Genomic DNA, 26,241 nt, shown 5'->3' with positions numbered 1-26,241 from the left:
GCTGGGGAACGTCTCTCCACCTGGGTTGGTCGGCCCCGCATCTCCCCGAATTGATGGGTTTTGTTGTGTTGATGGATGGCAATGCCCCACTAGGCTGGAAGTCATCTCTGTGACTGCCAGCCTTGGTCCCTCATGTCCTCGCTGTCTCCTCAGGGCCTAGCACAGCAAGATGTGCTTAAATAGGACACACACCCCAGCCACGTGTGGCCGACCCGACCAGGGAGGCCTCGTACAAATCACCCCCAGCTGCCTCCAGGAGAGTGAAATCAGCACAAGACCCCACCTCCTCCACACCCTTCCACACACTCATCCGTCAGCTCACAGAAACCCAAACAGGCCCTCATTCAGAATAAAAACACTGGAGAATGTTTTTATTCCATACGATCCGTCCAAGTCTCCCTATCTTTTTGCTGTTGTTTTAGGGATATGTTGGGAAAAAAAAAAGATCCTTAAAACAGGAGTTGGTTGAGGTGGCTCACACCTGTAAACCCAGCACTTTGGGAGGCCAGGGGAGAGGTTGTGGCAGATCACGAGGCCAGAAGTTCAAGACCAGCCTGGGCAAAATGATGAAATCCCAACTCTAACTAAAATATATATATATATGGCAGATGTGGTAGCGCATGCCTGTAATCCCAGCTACTTGGGAGGCTGAGGCATAAGAATCGCTTGAGGCAGGGCACGGTGGCTCAAGCCTGTAATCCCAGCACTTTGGGAGGCCAAGACGGGCGGATCACGAGGTCAGGAGATTGAGACCATCCTGGCTAACATGGTGAAACCCCGTCTCTACTAAAAAATAGAAAAAACTAGCTGGGCGCGGTGGCAGGCGCTTGTAGTCCCAGCTACTCAGGAGGCTGAGGCAGGAGAATGGCATGAACCCGGGAGGCGGAGCTTGCAGTGAGCTGAGATCAGGCCACTGAACTCCAGCCTGGGTGACAGAGCGAGACCATCTCAAAAGAAAAAAAAAAAAAAAGAATCGCTTGAACCTGGGAAGTGGAAGTTGCAGTGAGCCGAGATCGTACCGCTGCACTCCAGCCTGGGTACAAGACATTGTCTCAAAAAAAAAAAAAAAAAAAAAAAAAAAAAAAATCCTTAAAATCCCAGTGCAATATTGTTTTAGTCCAGCGCACTGAATTAAACCTGCACGTTGCAGCCGTAACTCCCCCTTTACAGAACCCAGAATCTGGTGAGAATTGCATCGTATTTGACAGTGAGGAAAAAAATACAGTACACAGCAGTTTTAAAAAAGAGCATTTTATTTTAACAAAGAATAAAAGAGATCAATATACTGTAAATGGATACAAAAATAAATATTCATTCAGCATATTAAAGATATGTGCTTTGACATTCATTTGAATTGGAGATTCAAGCCTATTGTTATCTTATGAACAATTCAGCAAACAGGTCTGGCATTCTTAAAAATATAATGCTTTGTTGGACAAAACGGAAAAGGCACGTCCCCTGGTCTTCTCCTCGATTCACCTGTGAGCTCATCCACATCTAATGGACCTCTGGGTCTGACTGTCACCTCCACAGGCATGGCGCTGGGAAAAGGAAACTGGTTTTTCATATTTTAAACCGGAAACTCTCACGGTCACAAATCCACCATGTCACGTGAGACTTGGGAGATCGGATGAGCTGTCTCCCAAACCCCAACACCTTCCACCTTCTCAAAATGAAGGCTGACAGGTGAGGCCCCTTCCTGCCCTTTCACTGGGAGATTCTGAATGTGGGATGGTGCTGACTCAGGCTGGGCACAAAGGAGAAAGGAGGACATGGAAAATCCGACAATTCAAAGTAGAAATATTTTAAACATATGTGAAAAACATTTGGAAAGAAGACAAGAGGCATCTGGGATGATTTCATTACAGAAATGAAAAAAAAATAAATTTAGTTCTAATATTCCTGGCAACAAAGCCCCAGAGGAGAAGGATTGTCTGAATATAAAAATATACCCGTTTGCCTGGATATGAAGACATATTCCTGCACCGAATTCTAGAAAGAATATACTTTCTTCTAACAAGTCAAGAGTTTTTCTTGCACTCATTAAAGGGGGGTTTGTATCTAAATATTTTTAAATCTTATTAAAATGCATAAAAGTAAAAAGATATTTCATATAGAATCAAGCCTATGAAATCATAAATCTTTAATTCTAACAAAAGATAAAGACAAAAACAACCTTGTTTTCACGAGTTGATTTTTAAACTCCAAATTCCTTTATTCGAAGCAGCTATCTGCTAATATTACTGAATGACAAGTCTTTGGAAATGATAGTTAACCAAAAATGCAGAAAGAATCACAGCAACTAATGATAATGAAGGGGAAAATGTAGAAAATAAAATGTTTAGCCACACGTTGGGGTTACAGCATCCAGGCCACCACTGACATCTCAGCAGGGCTATGCCGCCACTTTGTATTAAACGTCTACTCCTCCGAGAATGCCCTTACTAAATTAAGTGCAAAGTAAGGCATCCCACCCCAGACAGAGGGATCCACATCCTTTAATCATGATGCAGGCCACTGCAATAGGGAGATGGATGCAGGACGCAGCTGGGGTGGGGCGCCCAAGCGACACACTTAGACGGTGATCTGTTGGTTTTCTCTGAAAAACGGTCTCTGGTGTGAGGCACAAATATCTGGAAACATCCGGAAGACCTGGTCTGGCGGCGGCTCCTCGGGGGCCTGCATCACGGAGCCGGCTCCACAGCTCTTCCCAGCCTCTTCTGCCAGCTGCCGGACATAGAGCTGCTCAATCTAGATGCGAGATACAGAAAGTCAGAGGTGGAGGCGGAGGCTCCAAAGGGGATGCGCACTGTCTTTGACCCTAGCCAGGTCCTCTGATGACCCCAGTGCCACGTGAGTCCCAAGTGAATGAGCCAGAATGCCAAGAAAGGGTAAGCAGTGCTCCTGCCAACACTGTTCCATACTCCCCAGTACTGTCCCAGCTGGGACAGCCAGCGCCCAGAATCCCACCATTAAAGATTAATTCCTTTGACCACATGAAATAAGGGCTGACAGTGCCCTAATCTGTCACTTAGACCTTCAGGCAACTGAACAGGTAGAATCTTTCTGGATAAGAGGCTTAGATTTACAAAACAAAAAAGAAAAGCAGAAAACACACACACACACAGATTATGCGCCTCCCAGACACCAGAAGATGGTTCGGAAATGGCAAGAATCTGTTTCCCCCATACTGAAGGTCTTGCCCAGGCCTGCCTCCTACACAGGTGGAAATTCCGTCCTTGTGACCTCTTCTCCAGCCCAAAACTTGATCCTTACATGAGGGGGCCAGGAGACCTGAATGCAGGGCTCAAAGGTGCCCATAAGGCCGGGAAGCGGTGGCTCACGCCTGTAATCCCAGCACTTCGGGAGGCCGAGGCAGGCGGATCACGAGGTCGAGACCATCCCGGCCAACTTGGTGAAACCCCATCTCAACTAAAAATACAAAAAATTAGCTGAGCATGGTGGCATGGGCCTGTAGTTCCAGCAACTTGGGAGGCTGAGGCAGGAGAATCGCTTGAACCCGGGAGGTGGAGGTTGCAGTGAGCCAAGGTCATGCCATTGCACTCCAGCTTGGGCAACAGAGCAAGACTCCATCTTGAAAAAAAAAAAAAAAAACCTGCCCATACTTACCTGCACGAGAATGAGTTTGGAGCGCAAGGGGGCCATATCCGGAAACTCTTCCCCAAAGCACAGCACCACCCTGCCGTCGGGAAGCCGGCCCTGGCTGTTATAAAACTGCTGCAGCTCTGGAATGACACAGGCGGAGGGTGTTGGCAAGCAAGGCCGAGATGACCTCCAACTCCCGTAGCAGCAGGGCTGGGGGATCAGGAGGCCCAGGGCTTAGCAGGGGCTGGGGGATCAGGAGATTCGGGGCTTAGCAGGGGTACTGCAGCAGGTAGGCCAGGGCACCATGGGATCTCAAACTGGTGGCCCTTGGGCCAAATTCCAAGCAAGGAGCTGTTGGTTTGGCCATTCCAGGTTGTTGCCGGGATTTTAAGGCCTGAGTTGAACGCCTCTCCATGGGCACAGCTGCTCAATGCTCCCTCTTCTCTCTCGAGAATTCGTGCATTGCTCTTACCTGCCTGGCCCCTGGAGGCAACTGAGTTTGCAACCACCACCTGATGACACCAGGGAGGGCTGCAGCCCTCACCCGATTCTCTGACAGCCAAGTGAAAGGGTCTCAAAGTGGGGCCAGTGGACCAGCAGCAGTTGCCTTCCCTGAGAGTTCATTAGACATGCAGAATCTTGGGCCCTGCCTCAGACCCATGGAGTCAGAGGATGTGAGGCAGCCCCAGGAATCTATGTGGCAGGACGCCCCTCCATGCCGTGCCGTGCCGTGCTGCCTGCTCAGGGGTGATAACCCCAGCCTCACACCCCCTCATTAGAGGGATTCCTCAGGGCTTATGCACCTGAGCCCACACACGCCACCACACCTGCCCTTCCAGGCCCCTCCTCTGGGAGTTCTCAGGCCAGTGGCAGCTGAGACCTGACACTAGCTCGGGCTGCTGCAGAGAGAGGAGCAGAGAGCATGGGGACATGGAGAAGGGAGCCGCCATCCTAGCCCTCCAGAAGACACCCAGGCTGGGATCCTACACATCCTCCTCATAGAATAAAGAAAGCTGATGGGCAGCACTTAGTGCATGCAGCTGCCATCCTGAGCACTTAGTGTGCGGAAAGTCAGCGTATCTCATGACCTGCACACAGGTCCCCAGAGACCTTACTAAGACACTGTTTTGGATCCTGTGGTTGGAGCAGGGCCTCAGACTCTGCATCTCTAGCCAGCGCTCAGGGTCTCTCCACAGAACATACTCCAAAGAACATGAGGTTAAGTTCCTTTACCCTCCCGACAATCCCCTGAGGAGGGTACTGATTCTGCACCCCCACTGTACACACGGGGAAGTTGAAGCATAGAGAAGCACCGCAGGATCGCTCAGTGGGAGAGGACAGAGTGCCATTCAAAGAAGCCCCTCCTTGCCACACCATGCCCCTCGCTCCTCCACATCCCTCTGTGAGACCACAGGGCCACCCTGAGCTGCAAATGGCACATGGATAGGAGGCGTGATCTCTAAGACATGGGGGCAGCAAGGTGACGACGGTACAGACCTCGGAAGAACTGGCTGGTGTCGAAGACCTGGACCACCTCGTCGCGCTCCAGCTTGTTGGGCCTGCCCTTGCACACCACGGCGTTGCCGCTGCAGAACACGCGGCCCTGGCACAGCCGCTTGACGAACACGCCCTGCCGGCTGCTGTGCAGCAGCACCCCGCGCTCCAGGTGCCCGAACAGCTTCCGCGTCACCTGCCTCTGTCGCTCGCTGGGGATGGCGTCGGCCGGTGGGAAGCGCACCAGCTCCAGGCCCTCGGGCCCATACAGCTTGGTGCCAGGTAGCCCAGGCTGGCTCAGGGACAGGCGGCAGCCCTCGGGGCAGGTGGTGGTGGCCTGGCCCACCAGCTTGCCCCCATAGTAGAAGCTGATCACCATCTGGGAGAACGCTGTGGACGAGAGGGACACGATGAGGGTGCGGCGGGGAGACACACAGGGTCCCTCCTGCCCAAGTGCACAGTCTGTCTCAAACCCACATGGGTAACTCTTTGTGTTTCTTGAACCACTTTGATAATTCTGGGAAAATCCGTGTACTGCTTGTAGAAGTAATGTTTTTATACGCATGAACAAATATACAGAATGACTAAGGAAACCAATGACAGAAACTATGAACTACAACAGTGTTCTCTGTTCTTCTTCATTGACTCTTTAAATACAGTGTCTAGAGAAGGTCTGGTAACTGTTGTAATTTACAAGTCAGGCTGACGGCAAACGATGTTTCGATGTTTCGACAATTGTCATTTCTTATGATGATACTCTGTCTCAGAGGCACTGCTAAGGACACTGTGGTGTCTGCTTTCTACATTCATAACAAAAGGAAATGCTCAATTTAAACCTGAAGTTAAAGAAAATAAAGACATAATCTTTTTCTCAACAAATTCACAGTGCCCTTGGTATTTCCTGGATTTCAGATTAAGAATCTCTGCAAAACCCTCATCCAAATCTGTTCTCAGGAAAGAATCTGAAAAACACTCCAACTAAAGCAGGGGTTCCCCAAATGTGGCACACACAGAATAATGCGGGAGGGGTGACACATGTAATCACAAGATTATTCCATCTTCAATACTCCCCCAACCTCTGATTACGATTACCTCAAAAAGCAAGCCTCAGTTTGGTGCTGATAGCTCTCTAACACTTAACACCTGTCAACCTCCCCTTTTGAATAATGGCACTGAACTTAGGGCTCCAAATTCAGGGCATTGTCGGACGTCAAGACAAATTCAATGAAAGCCAAATACAATCTTAGTCAATTCTAGCCAGACAGTATCACCTACTTATACCAGGTGGCACAGGTTTTCCTTTACAGGCAATGATAGTGGGTTCTCACTTAAAATAAGCTTTAAAAATTCAGACTTGAGGAAAAACATGATGTTAATAACAGTCCAGGCTGTGAAAACCAGTTGTGACAGTGGACCTCAAGTGACCAAAGTTTGGAAAACACTAAACTAAGGTAGGAATGCAGATAACATGTAAATGCAGGGAGGTATCTGCATTTTAATCGCCTTAAACCAAAAGAATTACATACGCTAGCAATGAGCTTAGTGAGTTCGGGGCTCCTTCTAAGTACCCCAGACCAGTTCAAGGCTGCCTTGTGGAGCCACACAAATTGTGAGGTGTCCAACTCCATGGCGCCCCCTAGAGTTGTGCAAGGCACCACATCTGGGGAGGCCTTGAGGCCATCTGTGGTCCCTGCAGACACTGCTGGGTACTCGGAACTCCTTGGACCCTCCCACTGGGCTCTGCTCCCTGCCTTATTATTTGACAACCCACCATGCACGGGCTCCATTTCCAGCCATGCTGGAGTTACACAGGTTCTAGAATCACGCAGGGTAGGAAGCCAGAGCTGCAGGAGCTCTGGTCCACCTCATTGATTTGACACTTGAGGAAACCGAAGCCTAGAGAGGGTCACCCAGAAGGAAATGGCAGCACTGGTCTCGCTCTTCCCTGCTCACCATCCTCCCTGCTGGCCTTGCTCTTCCCTGCTCACCATCCTCCCCGCTGGCCTCGCTCCTCCTCACTCACCATCTTCCCCACTGGCCTCACTCTCCCTCACTCACCATCTTCCCCACTGGCCTCGCTCTTCCCTGCTCACCATCTTCCCCCCACGCCAAGTCTGCAACTTCTGCGCTGCCTGCTGACTCCACACACTCCCCTTCCTTCACCCTGAAGCAACTTTCGAACTTTGTTCCAAAGGAATGAAACACTTCAGGCAACTCCGTCACCCCTTTGGCCCTTTGCCCTGTCATTTCCGGGGCCTTATCTTGGTACCAGCACCTCTCAGTCATGTGAACTGGCAGCTTCACCCAGAACAGCTAAGTGCTTCAGAGACACCTGTGCAGGAGCGTCTTAGTGACCACACGCCACACAACGTCTTATGCTGAGAGAAGGTTCCAGCTATCAGGCTTGCACCTGACAGGTGAGAAGCCACTCACCAAGGGCTGCCCAGGTGGGGCAGGTGAGCCTTCTGCAACACTAAGGGCCCCACTGCAACCCAGCCCTGCCCTTGCAACCCACAAGAGCAGCCGTGCTGGGGAACGGCCTGACCACACAGGCAGCAACAAAGATGCCCACAGCGCAGACCCTGCAGCCCACCTGCCTGATGTGCGGTCCCAGCGCAGCCGCTGCCCAGCTGGATGACCTCGGGCAAGCCGCTTCCCCACTCTGCCTCAGGTTTTCATCAGCGAAGCAGATAAAACAGCATCCACCTCACTGGGCTGCTGTGAGGATTATCGGAGCTTGTATTTGTGCTTGGCACAGGTAAGCACCAGTTAAAGAAACTGGGTAACAGGACAAATGCTTATCTACACAGACAAGACTCCTGAAGTTATAAATCATAGCCTACGGTCTACACAGCACCCACCAGGTGCTGTGTCCAGGGCACGGGACCTACCAGCACACTTAACCCTGAAAGGTAGATTATTAATGATTATACCCATTTTCCAGGTGAGGAAACTGAGGCATGGATTTACACAGAGGTGGGGGTGGGGCTGGACAGAGGTACAAAGCTCACAGCTTCTAGAAGGACGTTTAGGATGCTCTGTGCATGAGGCAGTGGCTGTGACTCTGCTGGACTAATTCAGGGACATGCTCTCCCCAAATTGTGTCTCTGCATCTTGCTGAGACGACTCAGTTCTGTGCCTGGCTACTCCACAGCCCCCGGAAAGCATCGGTCAGCAGACTCCCAGGTCACAGCCCGGTGGCTGGTGAGCCCGGAGTCAGCCCCATGACCCAGGGCCTCCCAGAACTGAGCTCCTGTGGCAGCTGCCAGGCACAAGGAGGCCTCAAGAACAGGCTCTAGTCAGAGGCCTGCGTGACCTGGATGAGACCCTGAACTCTCAGTCTCAGTCTCCTCATCTGTGAAGCTGGAGTGAAAACAACCCCCAGCTCAAAGGGCTGCTGGGAAACAGACAAGAACTTCACGGACAGGGCATTGTCATCTCGGTAGTTTTCTTGCCTGGGTGAGAACCAACCTCCACAACCCAAAAAACTGTCCCATGCGGACCTCGGCCAGCATGCTCCTATCCCGGCCCCATTTCCTCCTCTGCCCAGAGGCCCAGCCCTAACGTCGGTGGCCCATCTGATGAGACCAGCTGCTGGCCTCCCACAGAACCAGCCAATGCTGGAAGATGCCCCGGCTTCCCTGTTCAGAAGATACTGTCACCATGCCTGAGTGTCAGTTCCAGGAGCAGCTGGCAGAAGTGCAGCCAGGGTCCTTAGCTGCTGAGACTACACACAAAGGCCACCTCTGCCCACTGCAGGCAGATGTGGGGACGGGACAGCTGCGGGGAGGCCCCCACTCTGTAGCACACAAAGCTACGTGACCAGGGCTCCTGAGCCCGTGAAATAGGAACAGCCGCACCCACCTAGAGGTGGCAGGCACGGGAGCCTGAGATAAGGCTCTGAGAGGCTCCATCACTCCACCTGCGGCCCCCAAAGAGGGGCAGCACTGGCATGGATGCTGGCCTGTCCCTCACTCTCTCTCCTGCAGTTACAGCCTCAAAGAGCACTCTGTCTACTTGCTGTTTCAATCCAAGAAAAGGCTCAAAAGAGGCCACTCGCCTGCTCCTGACCAAATGGTGAGGAGGAGAAATCGGGGCCTCGACTTCCACACCAGGTCCTGCTCATCCACAGAACCCCGCAACCCTGCTTGGGTCATCTGGGCTTTGTCTTCAAACAGTGCCCGTGCCCCGCTCAGCCCGGACCACCCCGTACCTGAATGGTGCGCGTCATAGGCGGTGTACCCCGTCACCAGCGACACGCCTGCGGGAGAAACAGAGAAGCAAGCTCAGAGCCACCCAGGTGTGGTGCCCAGGGAGCTACCCCAATCGTTCCTTCTCCAAGTCCCTTAAAAGGCTGCACATGGCGGGCCAGAGGCCCCAGGGAGCACAGGCTTCCGCTGAATTCAGTGCTTTTCCCCACCAGAGCAGACAGCCATTGTTTCACAAATGCAGAAAACCAGAGTGGCAAGTCGGGGGGACTTCCTCTATGCTGTGGGATTTCTGATCATGTGTCAGTGTGACACTGTGGGGCCACATTTCCTTCCCACCTCAAGCACTTGCCCCCAGAATACCACTGGACTGCATACCCACCACCCAGGGCTTCTCTCTCGGGGAGAGCCTGGGGGTGCAAGCTAGCTTTCCAGAAGGTGTTCCTGCAGCACAGACAGAGGCGCCTTTCCAGGGGCCTCTCAATCAACACCCACGGCCTGGCAACCTTCAAGGCCTCCAGGGCCAGCTGCCACCTCCCAGACTCCCACAAGGGATGTGAGGCTGTGGGGAAGACACTGAGGGAGGAAGCAACCACATTCACGGGCTGCAGAAGCCTGGGCCTGGGGGGCGGGGGCATTTCAAGCAGCTAGGGGCTCGGAGTGGCTCATCAAAAGAGCATCAAAGGATGAAAGCCTCATTGAACCCTTGTGACCCCATGGCGCAAGTCCTGGTTTCTCCATTTTATGGATGAATAAACTAAGGCTCAAGATCTGCAACTTCCCAGCGCGGGATTAAAATCCAGGGCTCTGAGCAAACTTCCTATTCCTGGTCTGAGTTCTCCTCTCCTCCAAATGCCCTGGGCTATCTTTGGTTCTGAGGGGTCCTTAATGTCCTAACAGACTGTCCGACTAAGGGAGCGCCCAGGGAGGGGGCGTCAGTGTGGCCAAGAGCTGCATCTTCCCTCTAGCCTTACACAAGTTCACTAGACCCTCCCCCCTGGACTTTCCGAGGAGCGTGGGGAGAGCTGGCATGGACATCACTTAAGGAAAAAGCAGCTTGTGCCCTCCTGAGAAGCAGCGGAGAGCAGGGCCAAAGGCACAGCTGGGCTCTGCCCTCATGGTGGGAAACCAGGGCCATGGTTCTTCACCTCTCAGGGCTCAGCTACCTTCAATGACACATGGATCATGACAGCAACAACCACCCCCACTCCGTCCCTGGCTGGGGGAATGCCGTAAACCCCTTCAGGCCATGCCTGGTGACAATTCTGGGCCACCCACCCTCACCTGTGCTGGGCTGCTGCGCCCACCAGTCTGGAAGGAGCTGACTCCGACAGGCCTCCGGCGGGGAAGGGCTCCTTTTGATCATCCCCATGTAATCGTCCACAGAAGGCTGCACAGTCAGGGGAGGGAGAGGAGGGCAGCTCAGTCACTGATCTCCCACCTGGGGCTCCAGTGTTTGTAAAAATGAACAGTTCATGTGTAACTAAAACCATATTGTCACCTTTATCTCAGGACACAAAAGTCAAGCTTCACTTTGCGACCTGAAAGGCCCTAGGCCTTAAATCTACCGGGCTTAGCATTCAAACCATGTGGCCAAATTACTAGGCTCTCTGGGGGCCGCTAATAAGTTTCTTGGTCCTTTCCAGGACCTGCCTGTTGCAGACCCAGCGTTCCAAGTTATCCAACTGCCCCCAAAGCCCTGGACACACAGACAAGCTCTGAGACACCAATGAACGGTGATGCTGGCCAAAGGCTGCCATGCTTTCAAGAATCTCACTCAATGAGCCACACGCAGATGTTTAATCTCTGGCCCATTCCTTAAAGGAGGCTGATAAATCCAATTATGAAATGTTTTGAAATTGCTTTTCTTGTGACCCCGGTGTAGCAATCCAATTATCTCACTCTCTCAGCTGAGTCAGCAGAAAAGCCTTCTACAGAAAACAGGACATTGGTGGAGGGCCACGAAGCCAAGAATTCACTCAGTCGGCTGCCAAAGACCACCCAGACACTTGGCAGCTGCCTCTGCAGAAGAGCAAGGCCGTTCGGGTAGGTGACATTCTGTTATCTTCATTCTCTGACAGCCTAGCTACTCTTAAGGATTCCATTATTGCTATGTTATTAAGAAGAAGAATTTAGACAGTACTCACACCACCTTTTGCAAAGGCTGCGTGAAGTTTAGTTATGCAAATATCCAGCTTGTAATACCCATAAAAAGCATAGTTAAGAGGCCAAAGACAGAAGAAAAGGGCATCCCAATAGCTGAAACGGGCATACAAAAGCCATGTGTTCTAGGAGGCCCCGATTACCCTCTCCCTTGTAGCCTATGAGGAGTTTATGTGCAATTTGAATATGCTTGGTTATCCAGTTTTCTAATTCGTTAAGGAATAAAACCTGCACATTAAAAAGGAAGCAATCAAATAGGCATGAGAGCTGGTACAACACACCACGCCACCATGACAAGCACAGGCAGCAAGGAAAGTTTACATTTTGTTCTCTGCAGCCTGCTAGGAAGGCAAGGGAGTTCACGATGCCATTTAAAAGACTGCTGTCCATAATGTTCAAAATGTTTGAACAGTTTGGAGCTGGAAAGAACTTCACTAACACATAACAGGCAGCTCAGGCCCAGCCCTAGGGATGAAGGAGGGACTGACCTGTCGGCAGAGGCCAACCTGGGGAGGGGGCACCGAGCCAGTCCCGTTCCAGCTCTGCACAGGTGGAGATGCCACTTCCTAAGAGAGCCCGAGGCTCTGGCTGCCTTCATACAGCAAGAACGGTGCCCGTCCCTGACAGATGACATGAGACTCACCCTGGCAGGGCCAGACCCCTGAAACGCTGCCTCTGCTTACCTCCTTGATCAGCTCGTCGATTTCAGAGCGACCGCACTCCATCTCCGTGACTTCATTCACGCAGCCAGCAGTTGCCACGCCTAGTTTGCCTACAGAAAACCAGACAAACACCATGACACACGGCACGGAGGCATCACAGCCTTCACTGAAGCCATGATCCACTCTGAAAATGCTGAGTTTAAGGAAACGTTAAGTTAGTGAGTGTCTTCATTGGTTTGGGAAAGACGCAGAATTTTTTCCCCATGCTTCAGTCATCTGATCAGCAAAGTCAAAAGAGAGAAGTTGGTGGCGGTGGTGGTAGTTGTTTCTGCTAACACTTTTAAAGGATAAATACAGCATTTTGGTCTCTTTCTTCTATTTTCTGAAGTCCAAAATGAATCTGTATCAGATATACTTTACAGCAAGCATTTGCTAACCTAAGAAAGTTACATTTATAAGCCAGGGCATTTGAAAACACTCAAAGATTTCCTGGCAAAATGTGTTGGCAGGTTGGGGTCTTTTTTGTATTGCCAGTTGGCAGGAAATCTCTTTATGGCTTTTCCAAATATACACATGTGCATCAGTGCACATAGCCATGCCCACACACGCACCGCAGCACCCTCACTGATGCCCAGTGGGCATCAGCCGTAATCACAAACCGCCTAAAGGTGCACAGCGTCCACAGGAGCACGCTGGGCCAGCCTCTGCTCTTTCCCTTCTCATGCCGCTTCCTCAGTCGACAACTTACCTTATGAAGTTTATCAGTGTGAGACATATCACAACCAACAAACACAAAAATTCATTATTCCCAGTGACCCACAGAATTTACCCACTCTTTCCTCCTGGCTGAATTTGGATTCCATTTCGATAGATTGAAGAATTCACTGAGAAGCTACTGATGGGGAAGTAGGGAGCAGGTGGGGCGCCCAACATGGAGCCTGCAAACCACTGAAGTTCAGAGGAGAGTGGGCCCCTGTAGGCAATTATGCAAATGCTACGTTGCTTCACCCCTGAGAACCTCCTGCTGCTTCTTTAACATCACTATCAGGTGATGCTGGCCACACCCCATGCTATAAACAAGTCGGGGTCACCTGCCGGTTCAAGCCTGACTCATCTTGCGGGTGGGAGTGGGGGCCAAAATAAACTTCTCTATTCCTTCAAATCACAATTTACTCTTTGGTGACAAAAAAAAATTGCCCAAAACTGGGAAATGAGGCAAAAAGATGACTGCTTAGCCTTTCAGGGCCACCCTGGACTATTATGTAGAGATTTCCTCCTGGAGGCACCCGATTCTCCAAGGGAAGGTCAGTTTGTTGGCCTTACTATTTAGTATTGATCAGGGTTCAGGGTCAGTAGAGTTAGGTGTTAACTATGGATGATTAGGCTACAAACGCCCCAAACCGCAGTTGTACTGTCCGGGTCAGGCATCAGGTTTGGCTCAGCTTTCTCGTTCATGGGCCACATTCACCAGCGCCTCGGGTTCTCTGTCCACCGTCTTTACCACCATGCTGCCTCCCTCATAACGATTAAACAACTCTCTGACACAGATTCGCTATATATTTGTTTGAGTCACAATTTTAACTTTTAAAAAAATTCTAAGTCAACACCCCCACAGTGGGAAGAGTCAAAACGTCAAACTTCTGCACAGCCCCAAGAAGTTTTGGGGGTTTCTATTTCTTACAGGCATTCATGGACTACTCAGAAGCTTAAAAGGAGAAAGTCAGAGTGGGTTATTCTAAAAGCCCCATTCAGTGGCTCAGAAAATCAATGTGTTAAAAGCATGTTGTAAACCAGTGCTGGTAATTAGGTTTTATCTCATAAATCAGCTACAATTCACAGCAGCGGCACAGCACAGGGCTTTGAGAAGGATTCTGAGGCCAGATCCCAGCTCAGCACTTTGGGACTGATTTTAGTGATGTAGGACCAGGGTGCGGCATGTTTTTGCTGTCCTGCTTTAATCTGTCACAAATGTTTTCTTGGGATTTGAGAGCTGGAAGAAACCTCGGGAATGATCACATCCCAGAGTTCCCAAATAATGATCAGGTTCTAATAACACATTGAGGCATATCCCATCTCCAACAATGAAGCCCATGGTGCCATCTTTGACGACTTCATCTGACAGCTTTACTCCCAACCCCCACGATCCAGTCCTTCTGCGGCCACCATATTTTCCCCCAGCCTCCTCTGCAAGCTGCTGGAAAATGAAAGGATTCCTCATCAGAAACTGCTGGAGGATGCTTATTCCTGTCCAGGGGGGCCCTACACATGTCTGTGGTCTGGCAGCAAGTGGGGCACAGGCTGGGCTGCACCCAGTCTCCTCCGCCCTTCCCTCCAAGGTCACTGGAAAGAGATCTCAATCTCTGCTTATGCAAAGGAGAGAACTACTTTGTTTAACTGAAACCATGTGCCCCAGACCCTGTGTCTACCCCAGACCCCAGCTCTGTGGTGAAGGCTGCAGGCCAGGGCAGCTTCCGGAAGGTTTGATACCCATAAAGGATAGTTACATTTTTGCTCTTCCTCAGGAACAATTCGGTAAACTTTGTATGGCTCGGAAATGTCCAGCTGGGACCGGTCCGTCACTTCCTCAAAATCTGGGCTCTTATTCAAAGCACAGCGTAACCTCGTCTTCCAAGTGGCTGGTTCAGCTTTGTCCCCTTCTTTAAACTTCCCTTTAAAAACTGCCCAGGCCTGAAGAAAGAAACAGAAGCACATTAAATTCACGGCCGACTCCAATCACAAATATCTGTCACCATGACCAGGACCCCACACATCCTTCCCTTCCCACGAGTCTTTGTTGGCCATCAACTCTCATTCAATTTCAGGACCCAAGGCGACTCCAATCATGTCTGGAGACCAGATGTGAAAAGACCCAAGCCAGGGAGGGGGTCCTCCAGGTTCACACAGCTGAGTCAGAAGTCAAACCCAGGCCGAAGGCTCCTCCAACCCTGGAGTGTGCCTTTTAGCCAAGCCCTTCCCTGGCTGAAGAGCTGGAGACACCTGAGGTTTACACAGCACAAAGAGGAAGTTGCATATGGTTTCACCAGAGCGTTCAAAACAAAGAACAACTTGTTGCTTTTTCGGATCAACCCCTAAAATTTAGCATGAAAAGAGAACATTTGCAAAAAGTCAAAATGGTCATCCATCGCCCTGTTACTTTTAATAGAAATTTTGTTTTGCATTTTTGCATTTATTCTAGACTTTTCCCCCCAGGTGCTGTTTAAAATGTAATGAAGTATTTTCCCTTCATTGTGTGTGTTTTTTTAACAGATCAGTTTTCTGACTTCTCCAAGCCTTAGGATCTGAACTAGGACCAGAAATTCAAAGCCGATATCTTAAAGTCATAATGTAGAATGGTGAATGGACAGGTGAATGGACAGATTTTAAGATTGCAAAATGGGAATACAGACACACCAACTAGGAGGAAACCACAGTCAGATGAGAATTATCTTCGGTTCCAGGAAAAATCAGACAGTGTCCTCCAGCCTAACATGATAGGAGATCTGTAGGGAATTCCCAATCCCATTCAGGAAAATGCAATTCCAAGAGGTAAGTAACTTTCGCACAGTCACCCAGTCTGAGATTAAATGCCAGCTGTACCCACTTCCAACCCAACAGTTTCTCCACCACTGCAAGTGTTCTCAGGTCCTGGGAAGCTTGTGAAAAATGCAGATTCCTGGGCCTTGCCCCTCAAGATTCTCACTGGGGAAGTGGGGTTGGGTCTAGGTGGCTATCTTTTTTTATTTATTTTTATTTATTTATTTATTATTTATTGAGACGGAGTCTCACTCTGTCACCAGTCTGCAATGCAGTGGCGCAATCTCAGCTCACTGCAACCTCCACCTCCCAGGTTCAAGCGAATTCTCCTGCCTCAGCCTCCCAAGTAGCTGGGACTACAGGTGCGCACCACCATGCCCAGCTAATTTTTGTATTTTTAGTAGAGACGAGGTTTCACCATGTTGGCCAGGATGGTCTTGATCTCTTGACCTCCCAGAGTGCTGGGATTACAGGCGTCAGCCACCGCACCCAGCCCAGGTAGCTGTCTTTAGCCAGTATCCCAGGGATTCGGATTTAGCTACCCAAGAGACCACACTTCCAGAAACTCCATCATGCCCCCATGAGTCACAGCTCCTTTAAAATAGCCCAGACTGTTTTTCCTCTCAAAAAAGACAAGAATGCTTACTGCTCAAGGCCAATGCTGTCTACTCTGTTGATGCAAAATGTTGCACCTCTACCTAGGGTAAAGAAACTGGAAGAACATTCCTATTAGTGAGCATAAGTGGTAGTTTCCTTATGTGACATTGATGTAAAACTCCCCGCTAAAAATATTTCTTAAAGTACACGGTCTTTAATGTTCTCCTTCATTAACTGCTTCACTGACCAGGCATTACTTTGGGTTTTGTTGCTGTTGTTTATTTTTAAAGAAATAAAAGAGCAAACCATGTACTAAATGAACTGTAGTTTCCAATTTTTATTACCTTAAATCAGGGTTTCCCCACCGTGGCAAGCCTGACATGTCAGCTGGGACCCTTCTTTGTGGTGGGGTAGTCCTGTGGATTGTAGAATATTCAGTGGCATCCCTAGCCTTGACCCACCAGATGCCAACAGCACCCCTCTCCTAGCTGTGACAACCAAAAATGTCTCCAAACATGGCCAAGTGTTCCCTGGAGGGTAAATCATGATACCTCCCCCATCTGAGAACCACTGAGTTAACCCACATCCCAAATGGGCCTTGAAATGCACAGATTTCATGGCAACATTGTGATTAGCTGGTACACATACACAGCTGCGGTGCCTGTAAGGCACTGCCATATTCACTCGTTCATGCCAAGCTCACACTCACCCCAAGAGCAAGGCCAGGCCACATCATCCATCGCAGCAGGGCCCATGGCCAGGAGGCATCCAGGACCACCATCGGGTATGTGGCTTGCAGCCTGCCCTGAACTCTGTGACACATCAGGCACCTGGCCCTCTCCCAGCCTCTCTAGCCAGCATTAAAAGGTCAACTTAGCTTGATGATCTCTCAAGATCCTTCTTGAGCTACAGCAAAAACTAGACATGAGAGTGATTTCAAGGCTCCCTGCAGCCAGCAACAGTCACTATGGCTCATTCAGCCTCCGCCATAACTTCTTCCTCCTGTTGACGCACAACTCAGGCTGACAGCATTGAACTCAGACCAGGAGGTCTTCCTAATTTAATATGATTGTTTCATGTTGTATTTTTTTAATTAAATGTTATTTTTCCCTTCAAGGCCTGCTGAATTAGAAAAAACTGTGCTACTGAGTTTTAACTCATTCAGGCCTGTTACGATGCCTGATACAACCATGAATCATAACCTTCACTTAACTAGATCTTCCCCCTTCTCGTCATGTCAAGGAGGTGAAGTACTTTTTAAAAACTAAATGAGCTGATATCAGGGCCTCATCAGTGTACTCAGGGCTGGTACAAAATGAGCTCAATGTTTTTTCAATTTCTCTTCTGTGATCTATACCATGAGGGCGGCCTCAGGATGACGTCTGCAGACAATGAGGGATCTTGGGTAGCTAAATCCGAATCCCAGGGCCACTGATATAAGTGGCCTCTTTTACCACTCACTTATTATGGAAGAAACCAAACTCATAAATTTCTTTCTTAACTCCTAAATTGTTGAAAGGTTTTCTTTGAACAGTTGAAAGAAACAAGAGTCTACATAACCGAAAAATCCCTAAGATGGCTCTATCTGACCGAGGTTGACTTCATCCAACAGCCAAAGACCTATCCGGCCAACGTCACAGAGACAGGCCTCTCAGAGGACGGATGGGAACAAACATAGCTCAGGGAAGCACCTGATGGGCTCTTGTTGGTGTCATGTCTCCAGTGGCACTGGTGGCCCTCCCGACGGCCTCCCTGCTCCAGTGGGCACCCGCGTCTCCCTCCTGGCCCCATTCCTGCTGAGATTGTAGACTCATTTCAGATTGCCACATCAGGCGACTGCGTAACCAACGGAAACATTGGGAATCTTGCACATTTTTCTCAACACTGTTGAAACGGCCATGAAGAACATTGCATAAGATGTATAAATCTGGGGCTTTATTTCATTACCCCCCGAGCACAAGTTGAAGCAGGGAATGGGGTGAAGGGAGAAGCTTAGTCTCTGTCAGCAAGCCACATGTCAGGGCTACACAGCCTAGTCCAGCACCCTGTGCCATGTCTTAAAGATGTTTTACTGATGTCCAACTTGCAACTGTGCCCTCAACACCCAACACCTCTGGTTAAGTCTGTTGATCCTGGCAGTGGCCAGCTCTTATCAGGGTTCTCAATGGGGAGGGGAAGACTCTGGCCCTCAGGAGACATTTGGCAATGTACAAGACATTTTTTATTGTGACAGTAGGGGAGGGGATGCTACTGGCACCTGGTGGGTAGAGGCCAGGGATGCCACTAAACATCCCACAAGGCCTAGGGAACCCTTACAACAAAGAATTGCCCAGACCCAGGCATCAACAGTGGCAAGGCAGAGAAATTCCGGCTTTTGGGGTTATCTATAATGCAGAGTTCCCAATCGACTGGATGGGACTCTGATACTGTTTAAATCTGCAGTCCTTCCCAAGAGAAGGTCACCATGATGCCAAAGGCAAAAAAAAAAAAAAAAAAAAAATCTGCAATCAAACAAGAGAGAAATCCACAACAGCACTAAGGGTGAGGAAGCAGGCAGTGGTATCACAAAATTCACTGGTGCTGAGGCTCCCTGACCTGGGGTTCTTCATCAGAAAGAATCTGGAGATGTGGGGGCACCAAGGGACCCCCTCGAAGGTGAGTGCAAAGCATTCCCTTGTCCCCATATTCCTTGGAGTGGTCAGTAATGGGCATCAGATTCTCAAGAAGACCAGCAACCTCAAATTGCAGATTTAACAGAATTACTGAAATGCACAGCCCCGCTACAAACATCGGTCAGGCAAAGATGTGCAGGACCAAAATGCATCTTAAGCCGCCTTTGACCTATTTATGGTCCACTCTGGGGTTAAGGTGTGATCTTTTGTCATTTTTGTTCTCTGGTGTCAGGGGATCGTCATCTGTGGCTGGGAGTCCAGCACTGTCATGGGGTCCTACAGCCTTGACTCCCTCCACACCTTGTTTGTGGTCTCAGGTCTGATTCTGGCCCCCAACAACTCAGCCCCCTTTGCCCCTCTCTCACACCCACTCTCCTCTCCCCATCCCTGGCCCCCAAATGCAAGAGAATAAGCACACATGGCAATGGCTTATAACCTGGGCTATGATTCAGTCTACGTGTAGTGTCCACATTTGCAAACGTGGAAGTCTAGGCTTGACCTTGACCTAGGGCTCCGAATCTCCCAGAGGTGAAACCTGGACATCTGGAGCCTTAGGGATGCCCACACAGCACTCTGATGACCCACAAGGAACTCAATAGCCCAGCTGGTCTGCAGAGCTGGGTTGCCCAAATTCCTGGTTCCTGTGTCTGAATCTAGGTGTAATGGCAAGAAATCTCTGTTGATCAGCTATTCTGGAGTTAGGACCAAGGGTTCACAGTTGGGCCATCTTGCATTTGAATGCTGGCTCCATCATACAAGAACTGTGAGACCTTAACAAGTCACTTCTCCTCTCGGCGCCTCTATAGAATGAGGGTGGGAACAGCATCTACCACACAGGATCGTGTGAGCAGAAAACAAGCCGTGGGCCAGGCCTGGCACAGAACAAACCCTCCATCACATCTCTCCACACATGGGGAACTCATTACTCTCAAGGGAGGTGAGACCAGTTTTAGACATCTGCTGCAGGTTCACAACCCCCTACACGACCCAGCCCCCAAAGGAATGACGGATGGCATCTCACCCTCCTGAGCTGGCCCTACAATGCCAGGCAGAAGTATCAGCTTTGAAAGAACAAGGACTGAAACCTTCCCTGGTATATGCATCGCCTCTGACGGAAGCCCGCGGGAAAAGGTCTTAGTGTGAGGGTCTCCAAGAAGTCTTTTCTCCCACTTGGCTCATCAGGAAAAGGAAATGGCAGAAAAGGGAAGAAAACAGGCTTCGACCCCCTCATCAGAATACAAGTGACCACAAAAGTGACTCTGTCTCTCAAGAGACGTGATATCAGTTCATGTACATTTTTGAGACACATTCTGCACTCCTGAACCAATGTTTGCTTTTTTAAAAACTGGATTACTTTTTAAGTAAATGAGAAAGACGTCACTCAACATCTCCACCAGTCCATGGGGGAAAGGAGACACTGTGCCCACAGAGAGGAAGCGAGCTGGGGTCTTTACCTTGAAAATGGAGGCATCCACTTCCTGATTATAATCTTGCTTGCCAGCGTGTTTCCAAGGGATCCGGAACATGCTCTTCTCGTCATTCTCCCAAATCAGTCCTGGATACATGCTACTGTCAATCTGCTCGATCAGCCACTGTCGAAGCCGCCGACCACCATTTCGGTCACACATCCTTGGAAAGACAGAAACACATGCTGCGATATTACAGATATTGTCTCATTCATCACAGCAACCCAAAAACTGCTAACAGGAAACTCAGAGGTTTGCAGCAAAGGTGCTGGCTTGGGGGAAACCCACAGATTCAGGGACTCCGGGACACCTGCCATGAGAAGGCAATGCTGGCCTCCGTGACCTCACAGCCCTGAATGCAAACTGAAAGCTCCTTGGGAAACCTGCAGCCACCTGAAGCCACCAGCAGCCCCCTGCGGGCCCCTCCCACTGTGCTGGCTGTGCTCCTTCCAGCTTTCACTGGCCTTTTCCTTTCAGGCAGATACAGCCACAGTGAACAGCTCCAGTTTTAGCACAAGACTGGAAGGGAAGGGGAAATCACTTCTACAGCACCGGGTTCCTTCACCGAGCAGCCCATTAGCCTAAGAACTGACTGGGTTACTGGATGCCCAGCTGGCCCCATATTCCCTGATAGAATACAGCGTCTGTGCCATCTGAGAAAGAGGAGGCCCTCAGGCTAGCCCGTCTAAACAGCTGTTCCTTCACAGTGATAAGAGCACGAGTTTAAGAATGAGACAGAACCGCAATCTCATTCAAGTCCTGCCACGGCTCAGCTGGGAGACCCTGGATCAGCATTTAATCTCAGGGCATCAGCTACCCAGTCCCAGATGAAACTCAGGAAAAACTACCAGTACTGGGTGTAGGGAGAACTCAGATGGTATACAGAAAGCAACTGAGACAGGGCCTGGACCTTACACGCCAGATGTCATTATTATTATCCAAACTTCCTGGGCAACTCCTATGACCAACTGAAAGACAGAGACAAGCGTGAGGGAATAAACAGCAGCTACAGAACAGGGCAAAGTTCACTGGGTTCCTCTTCCAGAAGATGTCCCACTCTAGGGACCTAACCATCCCAGGGCACCCAAAGACATCCTTTGGAAGAACATTCTTACCCAAGTAGACAGCTTCCCCAACAGCACAGAGAAAGAGAGAGAGAACTAGCATGACCTATCGACTTAGAGCCAACATTTCCAAGAACAGTGCTGGAAATCCCCGAGACAGCTGGATAGACGCCCACCCAAAAAAAATATATATATAGCATTTTTATTCTTCTGATTAAAATGTGACCTCTTTGGGCAAACGAGTTTGAAACAATCAGCAGTAACAAGACATAACGTCCCAAAATATGGTAGAGCCATGCTGGTCTAGAAAGCAAAATACCAATCAGAACCTTCACAAGAAGTACACATTCTGGAAACTCCAGCCACCCTGCAGGTGGCCATGAGATGGGAAACAGGGCCAGGTCCTAGGGAGGAAGAGGTGGGATTTCTTAAATTCTCCATCCAACAACCTCAGTTGGGCATTTATTGATTTAAAGGGAGTGAATTCAATTTTTTTTTCTTTAGAGACAGGGTCTTGCTCTGTCATCCAGGCAGGAGTGCAGTGGTGCTATCACAGCTTGCGGCAGCCTGGAACTCCTGGGCTTATGCGATTCTCCTGCTTCAGCCTCTTGAGTAGCTGGAACTACAGACATGTGCCACCACACCCAGATATATATTTTAGAAACAGGGTCTCGCTATGTTGCCCAGCCTGGTCTTGAACTCTTGGTCTCAAGTGATCCCCCCACCTCAGCCTCCCAAAGTGCTGCGATTACAGGTGTGAGCCACTGCGCCCACACAAATGAGACCTTGGTTTGAAAACTCAGAACTCTGGCAAAGACTTTTCTCTAACCAGACCTTGCGATGTCACTTGAGCCTCTCCCTGAGGCTTCCTCACCTGTAAGTTGAGAGGCTATATCTCAAGAGACCCAGAATTCTAAAGCAGGCCACGGTGTTTATCATGAAGAAGGGACAGACTTAGGAGAGGGTACCTGAGAAGAGAACTGGAACACCATGACCAAAGACCGCACCCCCCGCCGAAAGTTAGCAGCTCTTTGCCGGGGCAAGGTAGAAAAATTTCTCCTAGACTGAGGAATGAGCTGCATAGAGGTGGCCAGAACACAACAGAGGGGTTGGCATTTGAGAATTTCAACTAAATGAGACAGTTCCCCTGATTTCCTTGCTACAAGTTTCTTAAACTAGAATCCACAGTCCCTGAGCCTCCTGCAACCAAAAGCAAAATTTTGTTAGTACAGGCATTTTTCTAGAAAGAGGGTCAAAACTTTGTTCAGGATTCCTAATGGATTCATAACACCTAAACTGTTGGGGACAACTGTCTTGGTGATTTACAGGAAAAAGAAATTAAAAGGAAAAAGAGAAGAGTGAGTCATAGCATCTGAAAGCTGAAAAATACTTTAGAAATCATCTAATCCAGCCCCCTCTTTACTTAACAGAGGAAAAACTGAGGCCCAGAGAGGCACGGCAAATACCAAGGCAATCAGCAGACTGTGTTGGAACCCATGCCAGCGCCCCAACCCCAGCAGCAGCTTATTTCGCACATGGTACAGAGAAGAGCCATGGTTACATTACAAGATCTCTGCACATGTGCAGCCCCGTCTGAGTGTCCTTCGTGGTCTCCTCCAAGATTCTAAGTAACATCAAAAGCCTGAGATTCTATTACAATTATGATCCATAATGATTTATTAAACATTAACAAATTAATTCCACCAAATGCCCAGCCAGGAAAAATTAATAAGTATAGTCACATGTTTATAACTTCCTCTTCTTGATTTTGAGGTAATCTATTGGCCAAGCCCTATCTGCAGCCCTATAAATGTACCCAGCAGTCAGGCTTTCCAGGCGAGATGTGATAAGAGGCTGCCCTGGGCCCACCTAATCCAAATTACAGGACACACCTGAGCAGGCAGCAGCAGAACCCACCCTCTCCCCTTCCTCGGAGGGCCCCAGGGCACTCGCTGTGGCCTGGCATACCCTCATCACTAGACCAGAAAGCACCAAAGCCATTTCTCTCTCTGGCACCAACCTTCCTTCAGTGACTGAATCACTCCCAAATCTTTTCATAGAGGAAGCTGCCATAACCCAAAAGGACAAGCTTAGAACTGTCATTTTAACTACTAGCTCTTACCTTTGCTTTAAAAAAAGAAAGTGGGGGGCCACTGGTTGGGGAGACTTCTTAAAATTCTGGAAAATTCAGTCTCTAGTTTCCATTCGTAAAGCCTTTCACAGCTCTGGGTAAGTAACACATCTCACCTTAGGAAAGTCTGTCCTATGTATTGAGACTCATCTTACAAACAATGTTCTTTAAATAAATTTTTTCAAACAATGTTTTTGTGAGCTGTGGCCGGTATACAGACTCTCTTGCCAAGGACGACTGGGCTGTGATGCAAGAAAAGGACCTCAAGCCAGACTCAGAAATCTTAATTGACTGTCATTAAACAGAATTTTAGAACCAGTCTGTTCCCACCTTCACAAACTAACCCTCGATAACGACTGGTTATTGGGCAGTTCCAGAATTCTGACCCTTCAAGCATTATTCCACGTGGTAGAATTTCAGTGGAATGATAGAGCGAGTTTCAAGATTCGGGGTTGCTATTGCCCTTCATATGAGCTCTCCTAACGTTTTCCACGCAAACCAGATTTAAAGAAAAATGATATTTTTAAAAAGGCAACTATCTACCAATCTTTGGAAACAGGCAAACAATCATCAACGACTTGGGCATTCAGATTGGACTTAGGTGGCTGGAAAATAAGCAAAAAGCAGAGAGGGACACGGACGGCCACTGAGCAGCGCCTGGGGACATTACGGTAGGTAGTTCCACCCCCACGCCCCGCCTGGTGTCGGGGACCCCGCGGGACCCGAACGCGCGGGACACGGGCGCCCTGCCCGCCCAGTGTGCCTACCTGCCGCCGCCCTGCCGCCGTCTCGCCGCCCGCGTTCCCACGCTTGCTGCCGCGCTCCAGGCGATGCGCCAGCGGGCGCGCGACTTTAAAAAGGGCGTAGGGGGCGGGCCCGGTGCGCAGAGCGACGGCCACACCGACCAATGGCGTCATCTCGGCTCGAGCGGCCCGCCTTCTTTGAAGCGCTCGGCTTTCCGAGAAATCACTTTCCTCCCCCGGCGGCCGCGGCAGTGGGTCCGGGCCTCTTCTGGAGCCGCTGGCAGAGCCGCGCTCCTCACACCCGGGGTCCGGGGGCGGCGCTGCAGGGGGGCTTTCCCAGGAATTCGGGAGGCCCCGCGGAGCGATCTGGAGGCGTCCCCTGCCTCCCAGGCCGGCTCGGGCGGACAGCGAGCGAGCCCCTAGCAACGAGCCACTGTGCAGACCGTGTGCCCGCGGCCCATTAATCAGAATCCAGAACCGGAACCTAGCTGCCCCGCCAGTCTCCGCCTCCACGAGCGCTGGATGTTGGGCAGTGACTCCCGCCACGCGTTATTCCACGGAGACGAGGACGCGAAGGCCGTTTACAGACCGTCCCGGGTCGGCGGTGGCCTGCGCTGCCCAGGAGGGGCAGGTGAACCCCAGCTCCAAATGAGGCCGCTGCCCGCTGAGACCGCGATTGAAACAGGAGCATCCAACGTGCTCGCCACTAGAAGGTCCCCCTGGGGAAATTTTCATCATAAATCCTTTTCTCCAGAAAGCGTCGGCGTTAAGAAGAGGTCCCCTGGGGGACCAGCCGCTCCTGGGTGTGCACTGACATTTATTGTAAAAATGAAGTGGAGGAGAAGGGGAACAACACTGGAAAAAGAAAGAAATCCCTGGAAACGGAAAAAGAAGTGTTTCCGTGTTCCGTCCTGGGGAAGCCCTGGAATGGGGGGAAAATGAAGGTCGTAACTGGCTTTTATTGCCCCGTGGAGAATCACATATCGGGGCTGTTTTTGCATTGAGCTTTTCAAGGACCTGTGAAAATGTATGAGACTGAAACTTTTATTGGCTGCACAATACAAAAAGTACACTGCAAATCTGGAATTAATCAGTGTTTAAATGATGGTCCCCAAAACACGTTAACTTCATAATTGTAATGTATTGATGGATAAATGTGTCATTATATTTTGAAACTGTAAGTTAGATATCACTTGGTATGAGTTCCCTAATGCCATGATTGCCGGGAAGTTTTAAGTCATTATAAAGTGAGTTCCTCATCATCAAATAATTTTAAATAAAACTATTGTTTTAACACTCATATTATTTAAGAGTCTTTAGAGAATATAAGAGTGTTTTAATATGTTTGCTATGATGTGGGATGGAGCTTCCAGAAATCAGAGCATCTAGGACCTCAGAAGTTCTTAAAACAGCCTCTGTATATGTTTACTCTCATATATTTTTATCAATGTGCCCCTAAGCCTACACAGATTTACTTACAAATGCTGTCCGCTGTGGAAAGATGCGTCCTCAAGTTTCCACTAGCCTTCACTTAGATAAAGACAAGGGTAAGTGAATATAGGAAATCAACAGTGGAAGGGCTCCAGCACGTGTCGTTGGCAGTAGGTGTCACTATGTACATTACAGGAACTGTCTTGCATTAAAACTGCTCCAGAAACCCCATATTTTCCACGTGGTGGTTCCTCGCTGCCTAGGAACAATTTCTAAACAGATCTGTTTAGTTCTGCTCTTATTTAATGGGCATTTATGAGGCAACTATTATGTGCTAGATATAGTGCCAAGAACAGGAGACCCAAAGAACGAACATGATGTTTCATTCTCTGAGACACTCCTGCCTGGGAGTGTCAGAATCTAGAACCCAGCCTGGAGGCTCCACAGAGCCTGCCCCTTGGATATTGGGA

The 26,241-nt window shown here is 49.7% G+C and overlaps 1 protein-coding gene across 1 annotated transcript; it reads right to left on the bottom strand.

The window, feature by feature from the left end:
• Nucleotides 1-1,235: 1,235 nt before the first annotated feature.
• IRF8 (interferon regulatory factor 8) lies at nucleotides 1,236-24,770 on the bottom strand. The gene is made up of 9 exons (XM_050773721.1): nucleotides 24,365-24,770; nucleotides 20,391-20,565; nucleotides 14,638-14,821; nucleotides 12,155-12,243; nucleotides 10,593-10,698; nucleotides 9,314-9,361; nucleotides 5,104-5,490; nucleotides 3,631-3,746; nucleotides 1,236-2,751 (listed from the first exon to the last, which is right to left on the bottom strand). The coding sequence occupies exons 2-9, from the start codon at nucleotides 20,562-20,564 to the stop codon at nucleotides 2,575-2,577; spliced, it is 1,281 nt and encodes a 426-aa protein (XP_050629678.1). The 5' UTR covers nucleotide 20,565; nucleotides 24,365-24,770; the 3' UTR covers nucleotides 1,236-2,574.
• Nucleotides 24,771-26,241: the final 1,471 nt, after the last annotated feature.

The sequence above is a fragment of the Macaca thibetana genome, chromosome 20 (genome assembly GCF_024542745.1).
Source record: "Macaca thibetana thibetana isolate TM-01 chromosome 20, ASM2454274v1, whole genome shotgun sequence".
NCBI classification, from domain to species: Eukaryota; Metazoa; Chordata; class Mammalia; order Primates; family Cercopithecidae; genus Macaca; species Macaca thibetana.
This window is presented reverse-complemented; position numbering and strand designations above follow the sequence as displayed.

Excerpts from the sequence above, each read along its gene's own strand:
- IRF8 (XM_050773721.1), bottom strand. The coding sequence starts at position 20,564 with ATGTGTGACCGAAATGGTGGTCGGCGGCTTCGACAGTGGCTGATCGAG. Across the intron at positions 9,362-10,592 it reads GGCGCAGCAGCCCAGCACAG|GCGTGTCGCTGGTGACGGGG; the intron begins GTGAGGGTGGGT and ends TTTCTCCCGCAG. Across the intron at positions 2,752-3,630 it reads CCAAACTCATTCTCGTGCAG|ATTGAGCAGCTCTATGTCCG; the intron begins GTAAGTATGGGC and ends TCTCGCATCTAG.